The sequence below is a fragment of the Onychomys torridus genome, chromosome 8 (genome assembly GCF_903995425.1).
Source record: "Onychomys torridus chromosome 8, mOncTor1.1, whole genome shotgun sequence".
Classification (NCBI taxonomy): Eukaryota; Metazoa; Chordata; class Mammalia; order Rodentia; family Cricetidae; genus Onychomys; species Onychomys torridus.
In genome coordinates, this window is record NC_050450.1 from 21,334,499 (window position 1) to 21,355,090 (window position 20,592).

Below are 20,592 nucleotides of genomic sequence, written 5' to 3' on the forward strand. Positions count from 1 at the left end.
ACAAAAACCAACTTAAAATGTAAGGTGTACGATCCAATGTTGTTGGTAGCTTCTCTGTGGTATGTAGGGTGTCAACTTGACACACCAAGGAAGAAGGAACCTCCACTGAAAAATTGCCTCCAACGGATTGGCCTGTAGGCTGATTCGATGTGGGAGGGCCCAGCCCACTGTGGGTGGTTAACGTCCCTAGGCAAGTGGGCCTGGGCTGTATAAGAAATGTAGTTTGAACAGGAGCCTGGAAGCAAGCCAACAAGCAGTGTTTCTCCAGGGTCTCCGCTTCAGTTCCTGCTTCAATTTCCCTCAATGACAGACTGTAATCCCTAAGCCAAATAAACCTCCCCCATACTGTGTGTATTATTACAGCCACAGAAGGCAAACTAGGACATTAGGTATATATAACTCTCTCCTTTCTCTCTCTCTCTCTCTCTCTCTCTCTCTCTCTCTCTCTCTCTCTTTTTTTTTTTTTGGTGTTTCAAGATGATTTCTCTGTATAGCCCTGGCTATCCTGGAACTCACTCTGTAGACCAGGCTGGCTTCAAATTCAGAAATCCACCTACCCCTGCCTCCCGAGTGCTGGGATTTGAGGTATGTGCCACCACTGCTATAACTTTATATTATTTTCAACATTCATCAACAAACTCACACCCATTAGCAGTCATTTCTCCCTTCTCTGCAGTCACATGCAGCCACCCATCTGCTTTTGGTCTGTTTAGACTCGGCTGCTTTTGAACACTGCTCATCGGTGGAGTCATTTGGGAAGTGGTCTTGGATGTGTATAGGGCTGTATCTGTAAGGCCCACAGGCTGAATGATGTAGGAGGATCACAAGTCCAAGACTGTCCTGAACTTAAAGCAAGACACTGTCTCAAAAAAAGCCACAAGGTAAATAAATAAAAGAAAAAAACGGGTGACCTTTTGTGACTTACTTCTTTCCCTAAGCATAGTATTTCGAGGCTCATTCAAGTTGTGGCATACTCAGCTGCTTTTACCAGCGAGACCATGCTTTGTTACTTCTCATCATTGGAAGGCCATTTGGATGGTTTTCCCCTTTTGGTTGCCTTGAGTATAGATAGCTGCTATTCATGTATAAGCTTTTGTGTGGATTCGTGTTACACACACACACACACACACACACACACACACACACACACACGCACATGCACACACACACACAAAGGAATGGAACTTCTGGTTCACACAACAACTATAAATTTTTGAGGAACTTGCAAACTCTTTTGCAAAGAAGCTGTACCCATCTTCGTTAGGGGATTCCAGTTTCACCAGATCTTTACTGACAGTTGTATTGTCCACGTATCTCTTTAATCTTAGCCATCATAATGTGTTTTAAATGGTATCTAATTGTGGTTTTGATATGCATTTTTCTTTTAGAAAAAGATTTATTTTTATTCTGTGCATGAATTTTTTGCCTGCATGTGTGTCTGTGTACCACATGCATGACTGTGGCCTCGGAGGCCAGAAGAGAGTATATGATCTTCACTGAAATTACAGATGTTTGTGAGCCATGAAGGGGTGCTGGGAATCAAACCAAGGTCCCCAGGAAGAACAGCTACTTTTTTTTTTCAAGACAAAGTTTCTCTGTGTAACACACCTAGCTGTTCTGGAACTTGATTTGTAGATCAGACTGGCCTCGAACTCACAGAGATTCTTTTGCCTCTGCTTCCTGAGTACTGGGATTAAAGGCATGCACCACCGTTGCCCAGCTTCTTCCTTAATCTCTCTCCAAATTAATTTTTGAGACAAGCAGGGTGGTGGCCTATTGTTGAGACCTAATGTCCTTTTCTGATGGCGCCAATCCATCTGGTTTGTTGTTGTTGTTTTAATCCTTTCTGCATTTTTCCCCTTCTTTCACTGGGAGTTGAACCTAAGGTTTATGTAGCATCTGAGAAACCATCACCCAGCCCTGGGTCATAGGGAGTGACCCCTTTGTTTTCATCTAGACTCCCAAGGTTTTAGCTTTTATTTCTAGATTCTTTGATTCATTTTGGATTAATTTTTTAAAACATCTTTCTTTTTTTTTAAGATTTATTTATTTACTATGTATACAGAAGAGGGCACTAGATCTCATTACAGATGGTTGTGAGCCACCATGTGGGTACTGGAAATTGAACTCAGGACCTCTGGAAGAGCAGTCAGTGCTCTTAACCTCTGAGCCATCTCTCCAGCCCCTTGGATTAACTTTTATCTATGATGAGATACGGGAACTCAACTTCATTCTTTTCCAACCATCCTTCTGTTTGTTGAAAAGGCTGCCCATTCCCACTGGATTGTCTTGGCTCCTTTGTGGATGCTCAGTTGACCACAAACAACAGGGCTTTCTTCTCGGCATTCAGCTCCTGGTGTAGTTTTAATTACCTTGTACTTCTTTCATTTTAAGTTCTTTGTGTAAAGCTTATTTTAATTTGCTGTGTGTGTGTGAGTTGTCTGATTGCCGCTTTTGCCAAATTTTTAACAGGATGTCTGCGGATCTTTTTTCCTTCTGAGCTTCTGAAGGTTTTCAAATATTAGAAATCCTTCATCTGTGACTCAAAGTTCAAGTAGTGTCTTTCTGTTGGTCACTTACCTTTTGATTTGGATTGTGATGTGTTTTAGTCATGTGAAAAGTTTTTATTTATTTATTTTTTGTAATCAAGTGAATCAATTACTTTTGCCATACCTGGTTTTGAGCAGGCATATTTTAATACCATTTCCTGCACCCAAGTTGCAGAACAGTTCACCCATCCTTTCATATAGCCCTTGCCAGACATCTAGCTTTATATTTTATTTTGTGACTAAAGCTGTGATCCAACTGGAAGTTATCCTTGTTTGTGAGGTTAGGAGCGACTCTAATTTTAAATTTTTTTAAGTGGTTTTCCACTTATCCTAATATTATTATTATTATTATTATTATTATTATTATTATTATTTTGGTTTTTCGAGACAGGGTCTCTCTGTGTAGCTTTGCACCTTTCCTGGAACTCACTTGGTAGCCCAGGCTGGTCTCGAACTCACAGAGATCCACCTGCCTCTTTCTCCAGAGTGCTGGGATTAAAGGCATGCGCCACCATCACCTGCTTTATCCTAATATTATTAAAAATTTCACCTTTGGTGCAATCTATGGTAGATCAATCATGCTCTAGTGGGTGGTCCTATACCCATGACTATGTGAGCAGCACAAATCAGAATTAGTGGGCTATTAAAAGGTAAGAAGACATGAAGTTGGGAGGCGGAAAGCCTGGATCTGGGAGGAGTTAGGAGGAGGAGTGGGGGATGAATATGATCAAAATACATAGTATGTATGTACGAAATTCTCAAAAATTAGAGAAGTTATATTTTAAAATGCCACCTTTAGGCTAGGGTTGTAGCTCAGTGGTAGAATATATTTGTTCAGGACTCAGGTTTGTTAATCCCACTGGGCAAGAATAAGACAACACTACCACAATTTTTGAGCCAAATTTGATGTTAGCATTATTAAATAATGGCCTGGTCCATATCCAGGATTCCCAGAGTATGGCACCAAATTACATTAGTCAGGGGCTTATAAAGGCACAACACACGAGGCTACATCCTTTCTGCCATTGTCCAATCAGGGCAAGCATACATCTTGATACATAGGTCTTGCCTATGACCTCCCACTTACATGTGATCAAGCACATCCTGTGCAGTTGGGGCCACCAAGCCTGTTTACAGAGCAAACACACAGGGCTTATTATCTTACATGAACAACAGCCTCCAGCATTCCAGAAAGTGATCTGTCCTTGGGCAAGTAGGGTTTACAGGTTAGAGGCATTTGTGTTTAAAATAGATCTCTTAAGCACAGTAATTTAAACTTAAAACATAATGTTAGCTCTCACAGATTCCATCCCAGCCATCAACACACACACACACACACACACACACACACACACACACACACACACACGCACACAGAGTTCCAGCTGAACCTGGACCTGGTAGTTCACACCTGTAATCCCAGCACCTGGGAGGCTGAGGGAAGTGATTGACTGGGAGTTTGAGGATAGCCTGGGCTACCAAGTGAGACTAAAAGACAAAGCAAAACACAAAGTTCCATCTTTATGATGTACAGTGCAATGCCAATCTAATCACCTCATTAACAATGTTGGTGGAAATATTTGTGAATATCATTTGTAAGGGACTTACTGAGAATACACAGAGAACTCGTACAGGACCAGCGCTGGGAAGGCAGAGACAGGCATGGTTCTGTAGTTCCAGGCCAGCCTAGTCTATAGAGTAAGTTCCAGGATAATCAGGGAACTCCATTTGTTGTTGTTTTGTTTTGTTTTTCAAGACAGGGTTTCTCTTACGTAGCCCTGTCTGTCCCAGAGCTCTCTTTGTAGACCAGGCTGGCCTTGAACTCACAGAGATCCACCAGCCTCTGCCTCCCCAGTGCTGGTATTAAAGGCGTGCACCACCACTGCCTGGCCAAGAAACCTCATCTTGAAAAAACAAAAAACAAAGTAGTTGATCTCCTTTCTTTATGGCTTTCCCATACATCCCCACTCCACTGCTCTTCCCTCTCTCCTCCCCCCCCATCCCCCGTGTGTCAATCAATTTTTATGCTTAGCTTAACTTTCTAATAATTTTCTATTTTATGTATATGGATGTTTTACCTACATGTATGTTTATGCACCATGGGCATATCTGGTGCTCACAAAGGCCAGAAGAAGGAGTTTGATCCCCTAGAACTAGAGTTACAGTTGTGAGCCACCACGTGGGCGCTGGGAAGCATGTTCGGTCCCCTAGAAAAGCAGCTGGTGATCTTCCCAGCCAAGCCATCTATCTAGCCCTCTAGCTTAATTTTTCTTATTTAATTGCATTAGTTTATATCTCCATCACAATGCTAAGTAGTAGTGAAGGTGAGTGTGTTCTTGCTTTATTCCTGGGTTGTAATGTTTGGGGACTATAATTTATGTTAAGAAATTATTGTATATACCATTTTTGTTAGCTTTAGGTGTTAGTGTCTACCTGGTTAATAAAAAGAATTTGGTCCGGGACAGCCAGATCTACATAGTGAGACCCTGTCTGGAAAAAAAAAAAAGAATTTGGAAATTTACCCTTGTTTACTCTATTCTTGAACACTTTATGTAGCAATATGACTTTTAGTGACTAGACACAATCCTCCTGTGAGGCTGAGTATGGCAGTGTGGTGTCTGCTGCCATGGGGAGTAGTCCTTTGAAATTGATTTAACTTTTCATCTTTGGTAAGGTCAAGTTTTGTCAACTGTATTTTCCTAAGACATTCATTTCATTATATTTGTCCCCTGCCCTGGGGGTTTCTTTTATCATTCCATTAGGTTTTCACAAATGTTGTGCAGGCTGACAGTATTGGGGAATGATCTATGGGGTGGTGGTAATCTGCTCAAAGGGCCAAGGCCTCCTGGATGAGACTGATAACCTTATAAAAAAGACCCCTGGCCAGATGTGATACCACATGCCCATAATCACTATACTTGGGAGGCAGAAGCAGGAGAAACTCTGAAAGTTCAAGGCCAGCCTAGTATACATAGCAAGTTCAAGGTGTCATCTATGAGCCAGAAAGTGGCCCCTCTCTACTCTGAATTCATAACTGCTAGCATCTGTAAACTTTCCAGGTTCAAGTGTTTTGTTACAACATCCAAATGGACCAAGATAAAGTTGGTGTGTGATGAAGTCAACTTTCTGGCTTCCTCACAATAACAGCTTCTTCCCTGGCCATTTCCTATTCCATATATTTGGGCTTTATCCTCCACCACATGCACACTTTTAAAGTTGAATTATCTAGTAGATTGTCTATTTTTTGTTTGTTTGTTTGTTTTTGGTTTTTTGAGACAGGGTTTCTCTGTGTAGTTCTGCGCCTTTCCTAGAACTCACTTGGTAGCCCAGGCTGGCCTCAAACTCACAGAGATCCGCCTGGCTCTGCCTCCCGAGTGCTGGGATTAAAGGCATGTGCCACCACCGCCCAGCTAGATTGTCTATTTTGTGATATTCAAAGAAGACCACTTTTGATTTATTTTGGTCCACTGGGTTTTTTTTCAATTCTCTACTTTTACCTTCCTTTTTGTCTTTATTATTTTGTTTATACTTTCTTTTCTTTTTGTTTTTTGCTTTTGTTTTTTCGAGACAGAATTTCTCTGTAGCTTTGGAGCCTGTCCTGGACTAGCTCTGTAGCCCAGGCTGGCCTTGAACTCACAGAGATCCACCTGCCTCTGCCTCCCAAGTGCTGGGATTACAGGCGTGTGCCACCACCGACTGGCTATACTTTCTTTTCTCTCCTTTCCTTTTCTTCTCTTTTCCTTTCCTTTCTTTTCTTTATAGCTTGAGAAGTCAATTAATTAAAATTCAATTCACTTTAATTTTGATTGCTGCATGCTTTGGGGCCACAAATTTTCCTTGCGTCTGCAAATGTTCTTGGGCTAGCTCATGGATTCCAATTTGCAGCGGACCTGTGGTTTCTGAAAGTCTCAATATACAGGGATTGTGAGGTATACCGTTTTAAAATTTTCTGGTTGAACAATATACCAGCTATCAAATTTTTGCATCTCAGGTCTGAATTCTGCTTGTCTGATATGTGGAAATGACATGTTTAGCTTTGACAGTAGAGGGCACTGTCTCCTTTGCTCACTTTCTAGCTCCCTGGCTTCTGAAGCAAAGGTGGCTTCACTGTTACCAAATTCCTGGATGTGGACAGCCTCTCCAGAGCCTGCCACGAGGTTGAGAGAACTTCTTTGGTAAGCAGTCCATGTGGCTGCTCCAGCCCCAGCTCTTCAGTGATGGCTGCTTCTCCCTTCAATGCTCAGAAGCAACACCATGAACAACCAGTGGCTTGGTGTCATCTCATAACCAAAAGACTCGTTCCAGGGAGGCCTATCCTACCAACAGCTGCTCCATATTCACAAGGTAAATCTTCAGCTAATTCCAAGTGATGGATTTCCAGCAACTTCTACTAATGTAGCACACCAGGAACTTCTGCTGCTCACCAAGCCATGTTCTCTTTAAGGTCTCTCTCTCCTTACAGGGGTCTCCTTGTCTGTCATGCTGGCTTAGGCTGACAGAGTGACTGCTTATTTTCTGCCATTCCTGTTATTTGGAGATCCTTTTGTCTTCCATAAAGTCAAGACATTGAGGAGGAGGCAGGAGAGGGTGCAGGAGCTAGCCAGAACAAATGGAGATTCACCAAGTGTTCTCTGAATAGAGAAAAGGGGCTTGACCATGGCTTGAGTGTGTGTGGGAAAGGACAGAGATGGATAAATGGCCTGCAACTTGTAGATTTAGGACTTATGGAAATGAACAAATGGCAAAGAGAAAAAAACTCCCAAGCAAAACACAGCTTGGCATAGAGGGTGAGGACTAAAGTTTGTTCTGGACAAAAAGTCCATCTGTGGACCAAACTCCAATAGGAAATGCCTGCTGTGTGGGTTACAACAGTGGTTCCTGGGATCCGCTCCACACCAACTGAATCAGAACCTCTGGAAAAACGATTGTCACAGGCTGCCCACGAAACTGACTCCATTCCAAGGCTTGTCACTATGGCACCTCATTGTCTCTTCCCTTCTCCTATCCCCCCCCCCATCCCATTCTTGCTGGTTCTCCCTGGAAATGGCTGAGTAAAGATGGAAATGGGGACATAGCAATCTTAAACATATCACAACATAGATGCCCCAAATAACGTGAGGCAAAGATGATTATAAGAAGCGAGTTCCGTCATATTGCAATATCCATGACCAAAATGCAAAACCAATTGTATTTCTGTACATTTGCCACAAATGATCTGTACAAAAAGATGTCATATCCATTTACTGCAGCACGGCAAAAGGAGATTTAGAAAAAAAACTTAACAAAAATCAAGACTTGACACAGAAAACTACAGCTATGGAGAAGAATTTAAGACACAAATATGTGGGAAAACATCCACACTCCAAACTGAAGGCTTAACTCTGTCAGAATGGCAGTACTCGGGTACTTGTCATCTAGAGTCAACACATTTCCCATCAAAATCCCAGCTGCTGTCTTTCCAGAAATGGGCAAGCCAATCTTAAAATTCACACAGAAATCCAAGGCACCCAGAATAAACAAAACAATCTTGGAAAAGAACAACAAGCCATGTGCAGTGGCAAATATAAGTAGTTCCAGCCCCTCTGGAGGCTGGAGGGTGGGTGTGATTTGAGCCTGGGAACTTGAGGTTAGCCTGAGAAACATAATGAAACTGAGAGACTCTAGGCTGGCAGTGGTGGCGCACACCTTTAATCCCAGCATTTGGGAGGCAGAGCCAGGTGAATCTCTGTGAGTTCGAGGCCAGCCTGGTCTACAGAAAGAAACTGAGAGACTCCCATCTTAGAAACAAAAACAAAAAACAAAAACAAAACCAAGCAAGAAAACTAAAGGAAAAAAATGAAAAGGAACAAAGTCAAAACGTACTGTAAAGCTACAGTAGTCAAGTTCATTGTACTTGACTAATTATGGCATAAAGACCAATGGCTTCAAACTGAGAGCTCAGGGCTGGCTGTGGGCTACATGGTAAGATGGTATCTCAAAACAGCAGCAATACAGAGTACAGAAATAAACTTGGAGACATATGGCCATGGATTTAATTTTTTTAACATTTGTTACTTTAAAAATGGTAGGAGAGTATATGTTGTATATGTAGTTATTAGTGTGGGTGTATGCCTGTGTGCATTGTTTGCGTGTGCATGTGTATACAAGTGAAGGACAGAGGTTGACCCTGGGTGAATTCCCTTCTCTGGCCATTATAGGCACTCACACATGTACCCACACAAATAAAACCCAAGGTGGACAATCCTTAAGGAATAACACCCAAAGTTGTTTTCTAGTCTCCACAGACACTCACATATACATATGCATGTGCGCTCATGTGTGTGTACACACACATACACACACATACACACACACACACACACACACACACACACACACACACACACACACACATTTGGGCATGATAATCCATGCCATTAATCCCAGCACTCAAGAGGCAGAGGTAGGCGTATCTGTGAGTGTGAGGTCAGCCAAGGCTACCCAGTGAGACTCTATCTCAAAAAAAAAAAAGGGGGGGTATATATACCAGTCATTTATCTACAAAGAATGTACCCACAGAGATATAAATGTATATATGTTTTTCTTAGATGTTCGATGGACTGGGTCAGATAGGTGATGTTAGATATGAAGTAAACAGAAGAGTTAATAAAGTGCCCCTACAGAGCCTGGAGCATTATTATTGGCCCAGTTTTACAGGCAAGAAATCTGGGCTCTACAGAAACTTAAAGTCATACAGGGAGTACAAGATGGAAGCCAGATTCCAACCCAGGAAGTTAATAGCAGAGCTGGGGCCGTGTTACGGCTACATGACTCTGCTCCTGGGAACATGTGTCTCTCTGTTCTAAGATGCAGGCAGGATGACGAGCAAGCATTGCTAAGAATCTTTCCACAAGATTGCTCTCTCTTGCTGGCGCCAGTGTGCTGCTCAGCAGAAAGCCCTCAGCATCTGGGTGCCTACCATCTGTTTAATAGACATCGTAGAAATCTTGGTTGCTGTAATTTCTCGAGTGAAATTCAGGACAAAGCAATCTCTTTGCAAATACTCAGGCAGCCTCTCTCCTTCAGGGAAGAGATAAGGTGACAAGTGTCTGACAAGGCGAACGTTCAGCGGGGAATGATCAGATAGATGGCTCTGTGACATAGGCCCTGGCGGAAGAGCAGTCTTTGAAAATCCCTAACAACATTTAACTGTATACAGCTTTGTGTGTGTGCTCAGGACTACAGTGAGGGTAAAGCTAATTTCTTCAGCGTTGAGTCCAAAAGAGTGGACTTCTATTTCTGTGCTTTCATATAAATTCAGAGTTTTGGTTTTTAACCTTCGTTTTTGCCTGCCTATCAAATAAATACCAGGCCCCAAACCTTATTTTGGACTGTTTCTGTGAGCTAGATTCCCAGATGTGAAAACCCCCCATTCAAACGGTATGAATATTTTTAAAGCTGTTGATTGGCATTGCCAAACCTTTGCAAAAAAGATTGAACCAATTTACACTCCCACCAGCAGTGCACAAGAATATATTTAAATGCAAATCCCAAGAAGCAGAGTGTCTCTTTCTTAGGTATTTCACTTAAAAAAATTTTTTTTTTAATGCTAAGCAAAAGCTGACCCAGGGTTTTATAAAAGGAAAGTCTGGCATAAAAGTGGAACATAGTTAAAACAGCTTAGGGGGGAAAAAAAGCTTTCAAAGACCCAAGCAGGCCGATAAAAATGTCCAGGCGCCATAGCAGGCAGCACAGCTCCAAAGAGGCCATTAACAGTTTGGCTTAGGTTAGGATGGTAACCGCCAAGAATCTTGGGCGTGGTCGATGTACCAAATTCTAGTTTATAAAAAGCAGAATATTCATACTTCACTTTGTTCTAAGGACGGCTTAAGATGTCTAACGCCAGGATCTAGAGAAGTTGTATTGTCTATAAAATGAAGCTTGTGGGAACGACACACACCCGTGGCCCGTCGCTGCAGACACGGGACAGCAGGCCTGCGAAAATCTGAGAACACCTCTACCAAGCGGGTACAGCGATGACAGGGGCTGCGGACTGGGAGGCCAGGGAAGCCCACGCTTGGCGGCCAGCACGCTGCCTCCACAAATTCAAGGGGTGCGGGGATTTGCTGTCAGGCCAACCCCTTCAATCACGCCCCGGCCGGCCCACAACCCAAGTCTCTCACGACTCCTTCGCAGTACTCTCTCCTACCCGCCGCACCAGAAGGAGCCCCACCTCCGCGCAGGCCACTTTGTCCTCACTAGGGTTCCTCCCCTTCTTTCCGGCCCTCCTCCGCGGGCCCCCTACTCTCCCGGCCTCGGGCGCTCGGCTCCACTCGGCTTCGCTCGGAACTCCCCGCCCCCGCGGAGCCTACAGCCAATCAGCGCGCGGCCCCGCCCCTCGCGGCCGTTCTAGGCGGGCCGGCCGAGCGCAGGCCGAGCCGGGCTGAGGGCGGCGCCGCGGGCGGGGGCAATGGGGCCTGGCTGCCGGGCGGCGGCGGCGGCGGCGGTGGCGGCGGCGGCGACAGGGTTCGCCTAGACGCGGGGGGCGCAGGGAGGCGAGAGACGAGTGGGTGCTGCGGCCCACCCGGGATGGGCCAAGCCCGGCCTGGCGGGGCCGAGCGGGAGCCGAAGGCGGCACGCGGGCCGGGCCTGCGGGCCGGGCGGCCCGGGGGCTGAGGTAGAGGTGGGCGCGGAGGAAGGGGCCGGGCGAGGCGGTGGGAGGAGCGGCGAGGGGGCGGAGGCTGGGCGGCGAGAAAGCGGCGCCTGGCCCGAGGCGGCGGCGCCCGAGCAGGCTGAAGCGGCGGCCCGGACGAGCGCCCTGAGGTGGCAGCCGCGGCCCCATGGGCGGGTGCGTGGGCGCCCAGCACGACTCCTCGGGCAGCCTCAACGAGAACTCGGACGGCACTGGAGGTAGGTGGCGCCAGGGGGCGGCTGCGGCCCCCCATTGTTCGCGGCGGCGGCCACCTGTCCCGACCCCGCGCCCCTTTGTCGTTCCTCCTCCGCGGCGGCTCTGCCACGCGCTTCGGGCCCCACGCGGGGCCGCGGGCCTAGGCCTGGCTAGGGGGACTCCAGCCCGGAGAAATCCTCGGCGGCAGGATGGCGGCTCTCGGGGCCGGGGAGGGGCGGCTGCCCCGAGTGCCCCCGACGGGCCCCGCCGCACCCCCGGCCCTTCCCGCGTCGGCAGAGTTGGCCGGGCTCAGCTTTCCCGGGTTTCGGATGACAGCTGCCCCGGTTGGTTCCAGTTTCTGGAGCTGGGCTGGGGAAGTCTCAAGTGGCCATGGGCAGTGTTTTAAGGAGGAGGGGGGAGACGATCGGCCCGAGGAAAACGTGGCTTGTTGCTGCTGCCAGGGGCGTTAGCCCTGTGTGCCGTCGGGGCGCACTAGTCAAATTCCGATGTGTCTTACGTAAAAGGAAAACGTGCAGGAGAAAAGTACCCCAGTATAAGATAGTGCTTTGAGTAAAAGTTTTCCAACGCGGATCGCACTTCTCGGTTATAGTAACCATGGTGAGAAGTCTCTTGATTCCGTTCTCAGGAATCGTAGAGGGGCAGAACAGTTAAGATTGATTCTACTTTTAAGTGACCTCAACAGTGCCGAGCCCATTCATTATATAGAACGTGTAGAAGTTCGAACGTTGAAGAAAAGAGCCACCGGGGAGAGGCAAAGAGAACTTGATTTGATACGGACTTGATATTGGGTACCTTCAAGTTGGATTGCCTGTTTTTAAGTTGTTGCGTTGCTTGAGAATAGGCGGGGTCACACCTTTTGGCACCTTGAGACCAGGTACCTGCCCTGACGCTTAAGCTCTGCCCTTGAATCCTGTGCACTCATCTTTGTACTAGAGATTTCCCGGTTTACGTGATGTTTAGCCATGCCTCTTCACTAAAATCTATCGGTATTCCCTGTCACTAAATGTTGGACTAATAATTTGAGAATTCAGTGAAAGTGGCCTTGAAAAAGTCCTCTGTAGTGCATTTCATGTCACAGCCTATTGGTGAGATCCTCGGCGACAACAAAGCCAAAGTATAGAAAGGGAGTGATTTAAGAACACTGGGTTAAGGGCAGATTGGTGGTCAGATGGTACTGCTTAAGTATGCTGAAACTTACTAGCATTCAGTTTTAACTTTCATGTATGTTAAAATTATAATAAATACTCCTTTTTTCTGTAGTCGGATTGAACCAGTTTAACCCATTTGGCGGTGCAATTTAGGATCCACTCACATTACTAGCATGGGCTTTTAGAAGCATGAAATCCTAGCTTTAGATAATTACTACCAGTGGCATCCAATTAGATAGCTAGAGTATCTGTTTCTTTCAGGACTTAGGTTTTTGGATTTTTGAGACAGGGTTTCTCTGTGTAGCTTTGGAGCCTGTCCTGGAACTCACTCTGTAGCCCAGGCTGGCCTTGAACTCACAGAGATCTGCCTGGCTCTGCCTCCTGATTACCAAGATTAAAGGCCTGCGCCACCACCGCCCGGCGAGAACTTACGTTTTCTAGACCATAAACTGCTGTGTTTTTGTACAGAAACCTTTTTAAAAAGGGGAGTGCCTCCTTTTTTCTTCGGGGGAGAAGGCATGGGATAGCTCTGATGTAGCTGGAAGAAGAAGGGTCTGTGGGGGACAAAATTCTTCTGGAATTTCATTTTGGAAGCCTTTATTTTCCATTACTGTCATGAGAGGTGAGAGCACATTGTGGAGCCAGCAACTTGGGAGACTAGAGCTGGAGGCTCTTAGTGCCAGGCCAGTCCTGGCTACACAGCAAAACCTTGTCTCCAAAAACAACAAAAAGTTATTGTGGTATGTGTTTCAGGTTTATGTGTTAACAGTTCTTTTTTGTTGTTTGAAAGGGAGTGACTTCCCTAAGGGTGTTGGCAAAGATCCTTAGCTTTTCAAACATTAGTAGTTTTAACCTGGTTATACTGAGTTGTAACATTTTCATCAACCTGATGTATATAGTGCAGCCTTCAGATATGTTTCCTGACAGTTTATATTTACAGTGCTATGTGAGGATCACCATTGTAGAATTACTCTGGCCTTTCCAAAAGTCAGCTGGTTCATAATAAATCAGATTTAAAATACTTGGATATTGTACTCTCCTTTTCCCTCTGCATCTAGTTTTCTATATTAATTTATTTTTTTGGTTTTTTGAGACAAGGTTTCTCCATAGCTTTGGCTGTCCTGAAACTCTCTCTGTAGACCAGGCTGGCCTTGAACTCAGATATCTGCCTGCCTCTGCTTCCGAGTGCTGGAATTAAAGACCTGTGCCACCACTGCCCAGCTGAATCCAGATATTTTTACTATGAGTATATTAATATCAAGAAAACCTTATTAGGTAAATTACTTCTGTAAAGGAATTTGGAGAATTTTTATAAAACTAAGAAGATGGCTTAATTCTCACACTAAGATTTGTATTATTGTTTTGAGTATTGATATTAATTATAGTTCTTTCTCTGGTCTACCTTGTCTAGAATTCAGGTTTGTGTTTTAAGCCTCTTAGGCCTTTTTTTAAAAAAAAAATGCTTTGCACACACCTTTAATCCCAGCACTTGGGAAACAGAGCCAGGAGGATCTCTATGAGTTCAAGGCCAGCCTGGTCTACAGAGCAAGATCTAATAGTACTCTCAACTTTCATTCTCCTTGAGTCTGCCATGGTTGTGGCTTTTAAAAAAAAAATAACATATTTTCTGCTTTTTTATGATGACATTGTAAAACTGGACTTGATACTTAGGACCTGTAGACAAGGGTGTATGTGTGTTGCACACGTATGTGGTGGATATCAAGACAACTTTTGGTTCTCTCCTTCCATTATGTTGGTTCCAGAGATAGAATCGAGTCTTTATTCTGGCCTTTGTGATTTTTTTTTAAAATAAATATTTATGGAGACCATCAATACAATTAATTGAAGGCAGCAAGTGTTTTCTTAGTTCATCTCTTTAGTGAGTGACACCCCATGAGAATGGGGCCTGGTGTCTGCACGTTCCTAGGTTCACAAGAAGCCAGCCAAATGCTGGACATGTGCTGCTTTACTCGTTCCTTCAGAATGTTTCAACATCATCATGGAGTTCTTTCAGGTACCCATTTATAGCAGCCTTACAGACACCTACTCAGTGAGTAACAAAGACTTTGGAATAATAAAATCTGCCGTTTATCTGGTATTTATTATGTAACAGGTCCTGTGCTAAGGGATTGATAGATGTATTGAACCCACAATTCTTTGAGTTAGATGTCAGTCAACTCTATATTGTAGGTGAAGATTGAAGCCCAAGGAAACATACAGCTTATAATGGCAGTGAGGACTTTTTACCATGGCTGAAATTAAAGAGCCTCCCTCCTCTTTTCTTGATTTATTTAAGAAATTACCATATGATATACCACATAAGAGGTGTTAGTAACATTTATTTATTTTTTGTTTGTTTTTGCTTTTTAAGACAAGGTCTTTCTGTGTAGCCCTGGTTGTCCAGGAACTCACTCTATATAGACCAGGCTGGCTTTGAACTCACAGAGATCCTCCTGCCTCTGCCTCCTGAGTACTGGGATCAAAGATACCACCACACCTGGTTAACCATTTTGAGTGCAGTTTGCAGTGTTATATAATCCATCATCGCTGTCCACATCCATATTTTTTTCTTCAGGTAGTATGTCTCTCTTCCTTCTCTTTTCAATATTTGATAACCATTAATAATGTAAATAATGTAATATACATTATTTCTATGAAGTTACCTGTTTGGGATGTTTCATATAAATGGAATCTCATAATATTCTTTCCTTTGTGGTTTATTCCTTTTCTGGGCTCAAGTTGTGGCAAGTGTCAGTATATAATCTTTTTTATGATTGAATAATATTCTGTTGTATGTATGTACACATTTTTTTTTTTTACCTAGCCATTTGTTGGTTTGTATTTGAGTTTCTACATTTTGCTGCAAATAATGCATTTGTGAACTTGGGTTGCATAGATATCTATTTTCCTTTTTGTTTTTTGTTTTTTGTTGTTTTCTGGAGCTGTGGACCAAACACAGGGCCTTGCACTTGCTAGGCAAGCACTCTTACCACTGAGCTAAATCCCCAACCCCTCTATTTTCCTTTTTAAAGATATCTAGAAGTGGAACTGTTGGGGGATTATGACAATTCTATTTATTTTTTTGAGTACCTGCCAGACTTAAAATTTTTCATGAAGGCCATACTGTTTTTCATTCCTACCTGAAATCTTTCTGCAATTTCTCTCCCTTTTTTACCAACACTTGTTATTTATTATTATTTTTTTTTTATGGAAAATAACTCTGGGGTTTGTGAAGTGCTCAAGTTCTTGAGGTTTGGTTTGTGTTCTCTGATGAGTTCCATTATTTAGCATCTTTGTATGTATTTGATGGCCATTGATGGCCATTTATATACTTTTGGGAGGAAATGTCTGTTCACGTCCTTTGCCTCTGTGAGACTAGGGTTTTTATGTCAGATACATCTGTGCAAATATTTTTCCCATTCTATGCATGAATCTTTTCATTTTCTGGATAGTGTCCTTTTTGTACACATGTCTATTATTTTAATAAAGTCTGTTTTTTTTTTCTTTCATTGCCGATGCTTCTACTTTGAGTTTTAAATATATTTATATATCTGTCCCATGATTATAAATAAATACATAGATCTGTAGTCAGTAATTCATTAGTCCGTCAAGGAACATTTATCTTCTCAGTTAGTAGTAGAAAACCCTCAGGCTTCTACTCCCTTTGATCTGGGGAGACTATTAGTAGTGGGGTCCATTCAGTAACTCACTTCAGCTTTTCCACCTCAGTGCACTAGGGCCTTACACATGCTAAGTAAACTCTACCACTGAGCTACATCTTCAGCACTGGCTGTTTTGAGACAAGAGTCTCTTTATGTAGCTCGGGCTGGCCTTGAACTGAGGAGCCTCATGTTGTAACCTGAATGTATGGATGAGAGGAGTATGCTACCCTCTCCTGGCTCCACTTCAGCTTCGTTAAAAAAAACACTTATTTTTATTTCATGTGTGAGTGTTTTGCTTGCGTAGTGCATATGTGCACTGCATGTGTGCCTGGTTCTGGCAAAGGCCAGAAAATGGCTAAATCCCTGGAACTAGAGGTAATTGGCAGATAGATATAAACCACCATATAGTGTTAAGTACCGTACCATCTCTCCAGTCCCACTTCAGCTTCTTGATTAAAATGACGGTTGTGTTTTCTGGGGTCAACAAAGGCATTGGTCCAGAAAGGAATCATGATCTTTTTCTTGAATATTTCAAAAGCCGTTTTTAGGAAAGTATAATATACACATATGAAACAACTGCAATGAAATGTAGACAGATAATGTAACTGTCTTGTAACCTCAAGTGCTGAGGGAATAGCAGGGAAACAAAGTGATCATTTCAGCAGCATGGGGCTGGGAAGAGAAGCTGTTTAAGTGGTCAGAAGCTGGGTGTGGTAGCACACACCTGTAATTCCAGCACTTGGGGAGTGGACAGGAAATGATGGTGAGACTGAGTTGGTAGTGTATAGGATGCTACTCTGGGTTCCTGGAAAGGGTTCACTGTCATCTAACTGAAGTACTTACTGAGATCACAGCAAGGAAATCTGTCCAGGGAAGAATTTATGTTCTAATACTTTGTTGTTCAAAAAGTTTGGTCTCTGGACCAACAGCATTGACATTACCTGGGAACATGTTAGACATATAGTAGTGCATGCTCACATTCCAGGCTACTTGAGAGGCTGAGGCAAGATTGTAAGTTTGAGGCCAACTTGGACAGTTAAGCAAAATTCTACCAAAAGTCAGGCTCAGGTCTTTATCTTTATTTATTTATTTTTTTAGCCAGAGTTGAGGACCAAACCCAGGGCCTTAGGCTTGCTAGGCAAGCGCTCTACTGCTGTGCTAAATCCCCAACCCCTATTTTTACTTTTTAATTTAATTTAAAAAAAAAAAAAAAAGCAAGTGACCTACCACTTAGGCGCCCCTGCCCAACTGGTTTTTATGTCTAGTTTTGAATTTAGGAACCTCTTAACCGAAGTTCTGATCCATTGGAAGTGACAGTTGTGTGTATTCCTCACTTTGATTGCCTGAATCTATGCTTGCTTTTTCTTTTGGACAAATCTTTATGGAGGGACTTTTAGTTGAATCTTGGTTTTCCTGCTGTAAGTAGAAAGCTTTCATATCTCATTCTGGAAGCACTTTACTCAGGCAGTATTTAATGAGAGTGACTATTGAATACTAATTACTAGTAATAAACTTTTGCATTAATGAATTAGCTATCTCTTTTGGCTTTGGGTGACATGAATTCTTGCTGAAGAAAGTTGGGTTGATTTAGGTTAAGGAATATAGTTAAGTTAGTTAGACGTGATCAGTGTAGTGATTCATTTTTTTTTTTCTTACCACAGACCATCTGTGTGGTTTAATCTTCATTTGGTGGGTACTATACCTGATCTTCCTGCTGTCCCCTCACTATCCTTGCCATGTTCCTGCTTATTGGGCAATATAGGCTGTCACCAAGTCCTTATGATTGACTGGTAGGTAGTTCAGGGACCGTAGCTTGAGAATTTCTAATGCAGTTGTACTTAAAGGTGCATGTGTGTTGGCCAGGAGCAGTCAGCATGTGTTATCCTTACATCAGCTACTTGACAAGAGTCATGTTATTCATCTGTTTGTTTATTTACTTATGTTGTGGGGTGATGTGTGTGGAGGTCAGAGGACAACTTCATAGAGTCAGCTTTCTCCTATCTGTGGGTCTATGACATGAACTCAGGTGTTAGACTTGTGTTGTCTGGTGCTAAATACCTTCCCACTGAGCTAATCTTGCTAGCCCTGAGGGTTTGTTTTGTTTTTTAAATATATTGACATTGAGCAGAGAGAGGTTAAATATTGTTGAATATGCATTGGGTATTGTAATACAAAATATCATATTTTTGAATGTGTACAATAAAATTTTAGAAATTACACCATAGCCTCCATGTCAGTTACTGTTGTACTTCTGTGACATAGCTTCAGGAGAAAGGATTCATTTGGACGGCTGGCTGCTTCCTCACTTCGGGCCTGAGGTGACGGTGAACATCTTCACTAACGAGATGGTGTAAAGGCAGCTGTTTGCCTCATGGCAGACGGGGAGCAGAGAGGGGAGGGTGAGGGGTAACCTGCACCTTCTGCCTCTTAGCCCCATCACCTGAAGTTTCCACCACCTCCTAGAACAGCACCACAATCTGGGAGCAGGCATTTACCTTAAGCCTCTAGGGGACATTTCACCCCGAAGCTGTAACAGCTGCTTTCAGAAATGGAATTCCTGTGAAGTTAGACACATAGGAAACTGAAACATTTAACTGGTGTGGAATCTTACTGATAAATACTTCCTCAAGACTTGGCTCAGGGATAGATATTTTTGTTGTGTGGTACTGGAAATTCATGACAGGGCCTTGTGCATATGAAGTAAGCATTTTCTAGCTGAAATGTAGCTCTAGCCTGTGATTGAATGATGTTGGAGTGATTTGGGGCTTTTCTGACTAAGTGCTTACTAACCCAGGAAAATGATTAGAATATTGTGTGTTTATTGTAAACTGGACTTGAGATCTACCTGGGCACATTGCTTTGATTGGCTTACATAGCATCCATGTTTATGGGCTATATCTAGTTTATTTAGTTGTTGAGTATGCATTTAGGGTAGATATTTTATTTCCTAGGGGAGTTAAGATGCTTCTTTAAGAATCTCCTTATTTCAGACAGGGTCATTGTATACTGCCCAGGCTGGTATCTAACACTACGGGCATGTGCCACCATCCCTGACTTTTCTGAAAGATTTAAATAAAAGAGCAGGCCTCCATTATTCTGACTCTGTGTACATGAAGCTATGTTTATAACCATCTCTGTGATAATCAAGTAGCTTATGGCTACTAGAGGAGGCATACATTTAAATAATTAAGGTTTTTAAAATCTCCATGGCAATGAAAAGTATTAGGAAAGTTCAAAGAATACCAGGGAGCAGGGTCAGAAGGCTTCAAAACAGAGGTGGTATAAAAAGTTGTTTTTTAATGCCAGGCATGGTGGCACATACTTTTGATCCTAGCATTCAAGAGGAAGAGGCTAGTGGATCTCTGAGAATTTGAGGCCAACCAAGGCTACATAGTGAGACCCTGGGGAAAAAAAAAAAGAAAGAAAATTGTTTTTTTTTAAAGGGGTTTCCATGAAGAAATGGCAGACTGTTATTCCCTGTGCAGAGGAGACTGATCCAGGGAAAGCAAATGACTTTCTAGGAGCATTTAAAGCTTGTGAGGGGAGAGGTAAAATACAGAGTTCTTAGTTTTTGAAACAGGGTTTGCTGCAGAATTTGGAGCTAGCTGATTTCACTAGACTCGCTGGCCAGTAAGCCCCAGGAGTCCTCCTGTCTCCACCTGCCCAAGGCTGGGATTATAGACAAGTGCTACTGCCCTTGGATTTTCTTATCTGGCTTTTGTATCACTCAGGGCCTCATGCTTGAACATCATATCATGTTTTGCTGACTGAGCCATGTCTCCAGTCAAATTTTTATAAAAGACAGTAAGTATCTAGTTCAACAAATACTTGCTGTCTGCAATCTAGATTAAACAAATTATGAATTGTATTTCTTTTGGGGAGGTATGGGGGTCTTGTTGCTCAGCCTGGTTGTGACTTGATGTATTGTTGAGGATAACCTAGAAACCTCCTGTTTCTAGTTCCTGACTGTTGGTGCAACACCACATTCAGTTTCATACAGGCCTGGAGATCAAACCCAGAGCTGTGAGCATGCTAGGCCAGTACTCTACCATCTGAGCTACATCCTCATCTCTTTGTATTTCCTTCATATGACATGACTTCCCCCTCTTTCTTTTCTTCTTCTTCTTCTTTTTTTTTTTTTTTTAATGTGGAGCTGAGGATCGAACCCAGGGCCTTGTACTTGCTAGGCAAGCACTCTACCACTGAGCTAAATCCCCCTCCCCCTCTTTCTAACCTGCATGAAAGTAAGCAAGACATTATGGCACTCCCAACATGTACCTCTAAAAAATAAAGTTCCTGCCATGGTACTATGATCACACTTAAAACTTCAAACTATTTTTGTGTTT

General features: G+C 43.3%; 1 protein-coding gene across 1 annotated transcript in view; it reads left to right on the forward strand.

Moving 5' to 3' along the window:
* Nucleotides 1-11,260: 11,260 nt before the first annotated feature.
* The window catches only part of Ubtd2 (ubiquitin domain containing 2), a 49,495-nt gene continuing 40,163 nt past the window's right edge, over nt 11,261-20,592 (forward strand). Inside the window, exon 1 of the mRNA XM_036196206.1 lies at nt 11,261-11,438. Coding sequence (XP_036052099.1) covers nt 11,369-11,438 — 70 coding nt within the window. The 5' untranslated portion in view covers nt 11,261-11,368. The remainder of the gene's footprint in view (nt 11,439-20,592) is intronic.